This window comes from Macadamia integrifolia, chromosome 2 (genome assembly GCF_013358625.1).
Source record: "Macadamia integrifolia cultivar HAES 741 chromosome 2, SCU_Mint_v3, whole genome shotgun sequence".
Classification (NCBI taxonomy): Eukaryota; Viridiplantae; Streptophyta; class Magnoliopsida; order Proteales; family Proteaceae; genus Macadamia; species Macadamia integrifolia.
Window position 1 is genome coordinate 19832493 of NC_056558.1, and position 11298 is coordinate 19843790.

The 11298-nt window shown below is 37.7% G+C and overlaps 1 protein-coding gene across 3 annotated transcripts; it reads left to right on the forward strand.

Moving 5' to 3' along the window:
- Positions 1-4234: 4234 nt before the first annotated feature.
- Positions 4235-11298, forward strand: LOC122089179. 3 transcript variants are annotated; one of them, XM_042658701.1, is made up of 5 exons: positions 4237-4528; positions 4644-7665; positions 7775-7800; positions 9839-9897; positions 10002-11298. In XM_042658701.1, the coding sequence occupies exon 2, from the start codon at positions 6603-6605 to the stop codon at positions 7509-7511; it is 909 nt and encodes a 302-aa protein (XP_042514635.1). In that variant the 5' UTR covers positions 4237-4528; positions 4644-6602; the 3' UTR covers positions 7512-7665; positions 7775-7800; positions 9839-9897; positions 10002-11298. The 3 variants fall into 3 exon arrangements, with proteins under 3 accessions (XP_042514651.1, XP_042514635.1, XP_042514641.1); XM_042658717.1 differs by having other exon boundaries at positions 4235-7665; XM_042658707.1 differs by lacking the exon at positions 7775-7800 and having other exon boundaries at positions 4237-7665.

Sequence of the window (11298 nt, forward strand, 5' to 3'; positions counted from 1 at the left end):
GTAAAATATAATTCGATCATGTGTTATAGTCAAAAGGGTAAAACTGTCATTTCAGATCCACGCTTAACAGAGACTAATGGTAGGGTGTGTGAGCGTAATTTGAAATTATGCAATGGTGTCTCTAATAGTGGCATTATCTAAGGGAGGGGGCACTGTAAATTGTATGTAGTTCAATTGGGGTTCTAATTTAACAAACATGTTGACCACAACATTAGTTATCCTAAACCAAAATTTCAAATCAATACAATGTAAAGTCAATCAGGAAAATTAGAATGCAATGAAATTTAAATTTGACTTAAGAATATGGAAAAAGGGTGGACATGCTAGCAGGTAATTACCTAGGAATACGATATGCTAAAAGAAATATGGGCAGGTGGTAGCGGAACGGATGTGTTGCAACCTTATTTTCCTCTTTTTCTTATGTTAATCGCACATTTGGTATAAAGTCAATCTGAGTCTTTAATTGATTTTTATTGTTATCAATCTCATCTTTTGTGGTGAGAAGTTTATAAAGACTCTGCTTCTACAATCCTTCTTCTTCTATGACTCTTCTTCTTTTTCTTCTCTCTCTCCATTACTTCCTGATTCCTGCATACTCTTCCTCTCTTCTATCCCCTCCTTTGCTGCAAAGTCACAGTACCCCCTTTCCGTGCTCTATCTCTCTCACTCCTCACAAAGCGCCATTAAGGTAAATTTCAATGGGGGCAACAACTCAATTAAAGTAATCTTAAACGAGGTTGTTGGATGCAGAGAGGGATGCTTTTTGGGCTATGCATAGGGTAATTTTCCCTATATTTTGCAGGCTCCAATAGAAACTTGGATCCACTTAATTTCCATAAAGGTTTTCAACAAGTTGGATTCATTATTAGTACTTCAATATTAGAAAAATAGGAAACCAAAATCTCACTACAGTGATGAAACCCATATAAAAAAAAAGCAGAAAATTAAGATAAATTTAGTAAAAGTGATTGCAATAGGGGAAAAACTCGATTGATGAAGCAAGGGGAGAGAGAGGGACAAGTACAGAGAAGGCGGCTGAGTTCACGATGAAGGGGAGACAGAAAAGGCGGGATGGGGGATAGAGAGAGGAGAGCTAGTTTAGGTAAACAATTCAACGGTTGAGATGGGATGGGATTAAATCAACGTTTGATAGTTAAAAAATGCACTAGCAAATTATTTATACATGCGTGTTGCGACCTTTTTGCCAAAACATATATAATAGATAAGCTAATGTTTGTTGACCGTTAGATGAAACAATAAATGGTCTCGTCTGTTTGTCCCATTCATCTCACATAACCTGCCACCACTGCCGCTCTACGGTCCCTCTCGTTTTCTCTCTCTCTCTCATCTCCGTCTTCGACTCCCACTCCTTTCCAGAAATTCGGTCGATCTTCATTTCTAGTCCCCACTATTTCCTTTTTCTTCGTTGGGTTCCATTTATCCATGGTTGAATCAATTAAGATTAGAGAAAGAAGGTGAAAAATCTGTAGCTACAATGGGGATGAGAAAGGCCTAGATCAAAGTTCATACCCAAAGAGTAAACCTTCAAATGTTCAAAATTTGAACAGTAGAGTTCAATAAATCAAACCCCACGTTTCAGTTCATGATTTCATTGTTGGATTAACTAAACGAAATGAGGAAAAACAAAAACCAATTTTATGACATAGCCAGTCATCACCATTCGTACTTGCAGAGGCCTTGTTCCACAGAAGAAGGCTAATCATGCTGTTCCAAATGAAGAGGTTGGGTATCTCATCAAACCCCACTTTTCAGTTCATGACTTCATCAAAACAAACCGTAGTCCCTTCTTCTCAGTGTGATTATTTATTTAATAGTTTGAGTTTCTTAATATCTACAGATTTTCCTTTCACTTTCTTTAGGAAAAACTAAAGAAAACCCCCTGGCTGAAGAACTACCTTGCATATCAATGGAAGGAGGAATCTGAGTCTTGACTGCTCGAGAGATGCACCGATTGCGAGATTCAAGATTTCTTCCTTTGTTGAGGTTGCAATTGTCTGTCTCTGGTTAGTGGGGTTTTATTTTTTTTTGGGAAATAAAAAGCTTTGATGGGGGGGAAGTGATACTTTCCCAATGTTGGAGGGGGCAATGAGAGGGGGGTGAAGCGGCAATGGGGCAGTAGGGATCGAGGCAAAGGAGCTGAGAGGAGCAGAAGCACGAGTGAGAGAGAGGGATATTGGGTCCCTGAGACTCGAGCGAGTCAGTTGCAGGGGCAAGGAGAGAGAAAGAGGAGAAGAGAAAAAGGTTTCGCAGAGATTGAAGGTTTGGCGATTAGGGAAGGTCTCTTGGATGCTGTTTATGAGGGAGTAGATCGTCTTCAAGTCGAAAGTGATAACCAAGGGGTGATATCGTATTTGCAAGACACATCTAAAGAGTCTGCCATATCAATACGTGGGGTTATTGAAGATATCATCAGACACCTCTCTACTCACTTTGACTTTTGTAAGGTCCAATATATTCTAAGGGCTGCTAATGTGTTTGTAGATACCCTTACAAGGAGGGCCAATCTATTACGGATAGGATTATTTGGCCAAATTCCGAGTTGTAGATGGCTGGAGTATAATCCGTGTTGATGAATAGATATGTATAATTCACATTATACATTTATTCTTTTTAAGGGTGATTTATATCAACCTCCCCTGACATTTGCCTATATTACATCATTTCCCTTAAAAATCATTTATTACATTTAAATCCAAAAAAAGTAACATTGTTAGACTAGTGTTAGTTTTAGAATGTAAAAAGATAAAATTACCCTTCCTCTTTCTCTTCTTCTTCTTTTTTTTTTCTCCAGTGAGTCTCCGCAATGGGTCAACGAAGGCTAAATCATTGAAATACAAACACAAATCGTTGAAATACAAACACCGAGATCTCCATTTCTGATGTTCTTAGGGTTCGTATGTAAGGGAGAGGAGGTGTTCTGACAATGTGAATCCCTAATGCGATTGACATATGAATGAATTAAAGAGGATTCTTGAAACAACTGCAGTGAATCTTAGTGGATTTCTAGATTTCTTTAAATCCCAATCATTCATAGAAAAAGTAGCAAAATCCAATCAAACTTCTAGGGCCCTATTTTAAATCCCGCCATCCCTAACTGTGAAGCGAAAAAGAAATCAGGTTCAGAGAGAGAGAGAGAGAGAGAGAGAGAGCATGCTCTGCAGATTGTGATCACCAACACAATCTCATGAATTCTTTGGTGGCACATCTTTATTTTCCAAGCTTCAAAAATGAAGTTGCTTTTTGGATCTCTGTAACAAAACCAAGTCTTCCTTGGTTTTGCAATTGCCTTCGCTTACCATTGTCTTCTTTTCCTCTCTTTTTTTTTTATTCTTCTTTGGTTCTGGACATATTTAATCAATCAGAGGATTTGGTACACTTTCTGGAGAAGAAAGACGAAGAAGAAGAAGAAGAAGAAGAAGAAGAAGAAGAAGAAGGGTAATTTTGTCTTTTTACATTATAAAATTATAACTAGACGAAGAAGAAGAAGAAGAGGAAGAGGAAGAGGAAGAGGAAGAGGAAGAGGAAGAGGAAGGACAATTTTGTCTTTCTTACATTCTAAAACGAACACTAGTTTAACGGTGCTATTTTTTTGAATTTAAATATAATAAATGATTTTTTAGGGGAGATGATATAATATAGGCAAATGGGGAGGTTGATGTAAATCACCAATTTTTTTTTAATTAAGTCAAAATACTAACTTTTTTTTTTAATTACGTCAAAATACTAACCCGAATCATGGTTCTAAACTCGGATCTGGATTATTCAGTATCAGCCTTGCCCGATCCCTGATATTGCCCGACCCTAACCTAATAAAAATTGATTTTTATTAGGGAAATAAGAATAAATTTGCTAATCGCAATCCGAGACCGATCCCAAGTTTTAGAAACTTGACCTGGACCCACAAAATCCAGTCCTTCTCCGTCTCAAGAAACCAAAACATGGACTTGCGGCACTGGCCGCTTCTTCTCCGAGTTGGAATCTATCCTCTAGCACCCTTCTTCTCCGTCTCAGATTGAAATCGTCTGCAATTTCGATCTTGTATAATTTTGTATAATATCATCTTCAGGCGATGATACGTGTATTGATACCAATACAATGGCCCAGATCTGATACAACTAATAAAACATTAAATCTGTGAAAAGACATTTAAATCAAATCTGGACCATTACGTTGGTATTAATACACGTGTCACCCCCTGAAAATGGTATTTCACGAAAATGTACGAGACCGGAATTGCAGACATTTTTTTTCCTCCGTCTCCGTTTCCGGCGGCTAGCTACTGAGAGCTATAGTCCTAACAATAGACATCGCCTTGCTCCCTCCATCTCCGTTTCTCTTCCCATCAGTTGCTGAAAACTCCATCGAAGGGGATTGCAGCGGCGGGAGGGCGACTTACCACTCCTCTTCTCCGGTGAGTAACTATCTGAGGCTATTGAGTTGAGCCCATGCCCCGGTGCCTCCTTTTTCTTCTCAGTCTCCGTTCGGCAAGCGAATTTATCTCTTCTCTGTAAGTTTTTTCTTAGAGTGAAGTGGATGCATCTCTGAGAAATTCATTCACTTACTGATCTTCATTATTGGTTGTGGTTGGTCTGTAATTGATGTTAATTCTTTCACTTGGTTAGTTTCATGACTCATCCAAAGAAGAGAAGTAAGTGATGAACTCCTCTGAGGATTGGAAATGGCCGATCGGCCATGTCTTCTCTCCACCTCTCCTCCTCTCTGGCTCTTCTGCAAAACCCTTAGGCCCTTTTCTCTTTACCCCATCTCCCCAAACCCAAACCCTCTTGTCATCCCTCTCTCTGTTACCTCCAGTCCTTCTCCCTCGTTCCCTCTCTGTTCTTGAATCCCTTCGTTCAAAATCCCAATCCTCCAAAGACACTTACATACCCCCCTCTATCATCTCCTCGACTTCCTCCAGCGACAGCTTCGGTGCTCAATATGATGCAGACATAAATCTTTTTCTCAATAACAACCTTCAAATGCTTCAGTGCCCAAATGGAGAATACCTGCTTTTGTTCCCAACTGGGGAGAATTTTGACCGGGTTGGATTTGTTGTGGTGTCCACAAAAGAACCCACTTGGAAAGTTAGGCTTAATGAAGAAGGTAATATATTTTCAACAGCTAATGGGTTCAATCATCAGATTCTTAGAATGTCTGCTACTGCTTATGATGCTGATTGAGTAGTTGGGATCTTTCTTCCTCTTCTGCTGGCGATTCTATTATTGTTGGTTTTCTGTTTGCTTGTACTTCGCATACTGTTCAATGGTTCAGCATCGAGGTTAACAATTCAGGTTCAGAAAGGGGGAGGCCAGTTTTAGTTCATTTGGGTATGAAGGAGTTTCATAGCTCAGCTGTAAATGCTTGTTGGAGCCCACATTTGGCTGAAGAGAGTATAGCTTTGTTAGAAATGGTAGATTGTTCCTGTTTGATTTGGGTTCTTGTTTGGGCTCTGGTAATTTTTCTGATGAATTGAAAGGAACGAGGATCAAGATTTTGTGGAAGGATTTTGGCGTGGATTTGGATAGTTCAGAGATGGTTGAATGGATGAGCTGTGGATTTGCTTGGCATCCTCGAATCTTGATTGTTGCCAACTCTAAATCTGTTTTCTTAGTGGATGCTAGGTATGGGGCAAGCAGCATGAGCATCTTAGCCGAGATTGGGACATTTGATTTGAACAATTTGAGGACAGATCGATTTGTTGCATTCTCTATGGCTGGTCCTGGTGGCTTCCATTTTACGGTGGCGACTAAATATTGGTTACTTCTTTTTGATATCCTCAAATCATTGGTGCCAGTGTTGCAATGGGCCCATGGCCTTGATGACCCACATTATGTCAATGTATTCAGATTGTCTGACTTAAGACAAAAACTAGAAGATGATAAGTACAGATGTGCTTCTGAATCCGGTTTTGCCATTTTGTTGGGTTCTTTCTGGAACTGTCAATTCAGTTTGTTCTGTTGTGGACCTTCTTTACAAGCTTTAGATGGATCAATAGCAGCTAAAGTTTCGAAATTCTGCGGCTCCCTCTATGCATGGGAGCTCCCTTCAGAACTCTCCTTGTTGGGTCGTCAGGGCCATGGTGGAGACTACCTTGTAAGGGAAGATTTTTGGAAGACTAAACTTCCTATATGGATTGATTGGCAACAGAAGAAAGAAATAGTTCTGGGTTTTTGTATTCTTGGCAAAGATTTGCCAGCCTCTGTACCTGAAAGGGAATGTGGTGATGGGTTCACATTGATTAGATTGATGTCATCAGGGAAGCTTGAAAGACAGATGTACAGTGCTTCGTTTGATTCTCCTAGTGCAAATTCAGAAGCAGGGGAAAGAATGCACTTACAGTCTGAAGATTGTCTTCTATATCATTCCATTGATCAGAAATATAATTTCCTAGGAAATTCAAGTATCTTAAACTTGGCTATCTCTTTGCATATTTGAGTAACAATCTTGTGGACTTACTGACTAAAAAGATACGGAACCTTGGGATTGGTCTTGCCAAAGCGATTCCGTATGATCAAGACTGCAATGAACCTTCACGTGATAAGTCAAAGATTGATGGTGTCTATCTCAATGGGTCATCGCTTATGACTACCCAAGTTCTTAGTGTCGTCAGCTTGCCTACCAGCATACATGAGATTGCTTTGAGGAGACTGTGGACAGGGTTACCGGTGGATCTTCTACAGCTAGCTGTTTCCAACCAGTCAGAGCTCCTTGAAGTTCTTGGAGAGTTGAAGAAGGTCTCAGGGACACTTTTGGATGTTCCAAACTTATCCCGGTTGCCACCTTTTTTGTTTCGGAAGCCCTTGAACCACAACAATAAGTCAATGTGTAAAGTGCATCCAGGTGATGATGTTCTGGGGCCTTCTCTTCCACTTCCTGTTCTGCTTACCCTAAATGAGATTGGTAAGGATAAGAACTGTTCAGATTTGGAGGAAGAAGCAAGTGGATATTCGGCAAAAGTAGCAATCAGTCACAAATGCAATGAAATCATAAAGGTGGCTAACAATGTGCCATTGATAGGGTCTCATTCCGAGGTGAATGATTCCTATGTTGTCTCCCTTTCCAATGACAAAGACGAGGCATGGGTTTGTTCCCAAAAGCTGAAACAACCTAATTGTTTCTTCTGTTACAAACCACGCGCATTTTCAGATAAAAACAGCTCTACCATGCATTGTGCACAAGAGGAGCTAATTTTTGAAGACAATGAATTTACTACCTTCATATGTAAAATGCATGAGGAGTTTGCCCCTAAACTAACTAGGGATTCTAAGATGCATGGTTCTCCCAATTCCAATAACAAACCGATTGGATTAGAAATGTTTAATGAGCTATGCCCAGTGGAATTGAACTTTGTTTTTTCTCCTATGAACTTTGGGGATGCCGAGATGAAAGGATACAAGCTGCTGAAGAGACAGTTCTCAAAATGGCAAGAAGGTTTTGAGCCATATCAAGATTTTTGTTCTCAGTCCAAGCTCCAAAAGCATGCTTCTTGATTATTGGGTACTGTCTCAATGTTTTTCATTTGCCTTTGTGTTGCGCTAACCTTAGTGCCTGTTAGTGCTTCACTGCTGCTCCCATAGCCTGATTTTGTTGCGATGAGAAAGAAATTTATGCTTGTGAGCAGATTCTGTCTTGGGAGGAGTAAAGGTATTAAAGTAATATAGCTACCATATGAGAAGTTTTAGTGACATATTCTATCATTTGTTGTTATCAGTTCAATGAATTTAATTTGAATTATTCTTCTTTCTTTTGGCAGTTATTGATGCAGAAACTCAATCCTAGGTATCAATTATAGCCTCTTTCAAAATCAGCTTGTTCTTTAAGGCATTAGATTTTCTACTTTTTGAAGTGCATGATTTTGTCTGGGATTTGGTAACCTACTCTTTTTTCAGGTCTATACCATATCTTGAAATCTGACTGTTGGATATGACTCAAACTTTTAGGGTTTGTTTTCTGTCCTGGAAGCTTACTTGACCTGATTTCTGGCTTCATTATACTTGCTTTGTATAAGTTGTCACGGCGCCAAGGCGAACCAAGCATTTAGGCGAGAAGGCGCCTGCCTTAAGGCGAACAAGTGTTAATTTTTATTTTTCCTATTTTTTTACCATTGTTTAGTAAGCTATATATACCTTGTATCATAAAAAATCAAGATTAAGCAACATCAAGTCATTAGAAATCAACATTTAGCCATATTAAATCATAAAAAAATTAATATTAAGTCATATTAAGTTATAAAAAATCAACATTTAGAGAAATGCTCTTGTTCTATAATAATTTTGACTGGTCAAATGATTTTATTTTTACATGAGACTTTTTGTATTAGTTATAACATAAAACCAGCTTTCCAACAAGTCTAAGATTATTTAAATCTGAGTTGTAAGGACAAAGTTATTCTCCGGTCAAACTTAACTTTAAATGCTTGAATGCTGTTAAAATCGCCTGAATGAAAATAATTTTATGGATATTAAGTTATAAAAAATCAACATTTAGAGAAATGCTCTTGTTCTATAATAAATTTGACTAGTCAAATGATTTTATTTTTACATGAGACTTTTTGTATTAGTTATAACATAAAACCAGTTTTCCAACAAGTCTAAGATTACTTAAATCGGAGTTGTAATGACAAAATTATGCTCTGGTCAAACTTAACTTTAAGTGCGTGAATGTTGTTAAAATCGCTTGAATGAAAATAATTTTATGAATATCAAAACAAAAGATTATTTTACCGAATTTTTGGTTTTTAGCAATGTTTTAACATGATAGAATTTATAAAATTTTCATAATTGAGAAAAATCCCAGCATTTAAAAGTTGAAAATCGCCCCTATAGACAAAATCTAGTTTTTGTTCTTGGACTGCGGGGTTGACTTTTTATCCTTTTGGAATTTGATTTTTAAACTATTTTTATTGGATTCAAATAGGGGGTATTTGCTTATTTATGAATAATATCTTAAGCATAGTTATCACAACGTCAAATCGATCCAAGGCGGTGAAGGGGTGGCTAATCGATTTTAGCGATGAATCGCCCGTTATGGCGTTGCCATGGCGGTCAAATCGCCCATGTGTCATTTTTTATTTTTTCTATTTTCTAAAGTTTTTTAGTATGCTATTTTTTTATTTCCCCTATTTTCTAAAGTTATTTAGCATGCTACAAGCCTACAATATATACCCTATAACATATAAAACCAACATTAAGCAACATAAAATCATAAAAAACCAACATAGCCCTATCAAAATCACCTTGCATTTTACAAAAAAATCGACCGCCTAGTGAATCAGGAGTGACCTGGCGTCTATGGCGGTGCCATAGCGACGCCTATCAGTCAATGGCGACCGCCATTTATGAGTCATGTAAATCGTAGCACTACCATGAACTTTTTTTTCCGCCAAGACGCCAAATCGCCGCCTTGGTGACGCCTAGGCGACTCCATGACAACTATGATCTTAAGTAAATGAAATCATTTACTTAAATGATATTTGGCATAAATAAGTGTCAAAACACAAGGGACATGCAGTGCAACAAGGCGACTATTGCCTAGGCCCCAGGCAAACCGCTTGGACGTTAGTCGTTGCCTAGTTGACAACTATGATGATGAAAGGAAGACAGTGGCTTGAGCACTATGACTTAAGTAATGAGGATAATAACCCAATAACCCATCTGGAAAATGCCAATCTTTATTATCACTTTTAACAACAAAAGTTACCAATTGGCTACCGTTTCTCGTATATGCTTACAGTTCTTGACTTTCATTCAGTATGAGGCTTTTTAGCCTTGTTCACAATCATGTCTTCTGAAAAACCCACCTTGTATCCACTGTGCAGGTGCCGGAAGCACACCACTTCATTATGCTGTATGTGGTGGAAATAAGCAATGTTGCCAAGTATGTAGACATAATGTTGTAACTGTATTCTATATGGGATGATTTATATTTGTTGCAATCTCATCCTGAATGAGCCTTTTCTTTATGTGTATTTTGTGATTCAGGTTTTGATAGCCAGAGGGGTGCCAGCCTAACTGCTGAAAATGCAAATGGGTATCTCCTTAACTTACAATCTGTATTTTTGGCTTTCTATGTAACACAAGATGTTTTCTTAGTTTCAACTTTCAATCAACCATATATTCAGTTTCTTCTGTTCTTATAAGTCGGCACACATAAGAAGGCATAGGAAGGAAAGTTTGAATTTTTCAACAGTCCTTGGGTTTTCATGGCCTATTTATCTGTATCAGAGATTACACGGTGCATTTGTTAGATTATTTCAAATTGGATTGCCAGGATATCAATTTAAGTAACTTAAAATGATTTAGAACATTATAGCACTAAACGGCTACACTACCATAACGCTTGGAGATGAAAATAGTCTTGCTTTTAGATTTGTTCAAACATTATAAGGGATATTTGTTAATTTAGATTTAGATTGTCTTTTTTCCACTTTCCAAATGTCCTGCAGTGGTGATTAAAATTTAAATCCAGAACATCTAGGTTAACCATTAGATTAAATATCTTGCCACCTAACTTTTTGTCTGATAGTTGCAGAAAGGATGGTTTGTATTCATATTGAAAACGAAAAACATATCTATAATTCTTTTTGTCAATCATTATATTCAGACATTAAACAACATGATGAAAATTATGCAATTGGAGAAACAGAACGCAATCTTTACACCACGAAATATTTGTTTCTTGTAGTAGCATACAAGAGGCATTTAGTTTTCCTCTACTAGGTCAGTAAGGCATTAAAACCAATGAGGAAAAATGAGACAATTAAAAGTAAGGCACGACTGGATGAAGAAATGAAAGTTGTCTCAAGAGTTGGACCTGAGAACTACTAGGCCCCCGATTTTGAGAACTGAACATGATTTTTCAACAAAGAACTAGGCAAAATTTATTTGACCATGAAATCATGCCATCAATTAAGAAGAAAATTAGAGAATATTCCTAAAGAAACTAGGCATTCATTGTTTTCCTGCTTCAGTGGGTGGATTTTGGTATGGTTTTATGTTTTTTTAGGGGGAAAAAAAAAAAGAAAAGAGATTCCTATCCGTGTCATGTAAAAAAGAGTATATACAGAACATAATTCTAATTTATAAGTGCAAAACTAATTATGGAAGAAACCATTTGGAGTCTGAAGCAAATGGCTGATTATTTCTTTTTATTATCTATCGACATTAATTACAAGGTTTTTATCGAAATTTTAGAGGCTTGCGAGCATTTTCCCTCTTGTTTGTCAGTGACACTAGGTCATTTTTGACATGGTTTAAGATTCCAAAAAAAAAAAAAAAA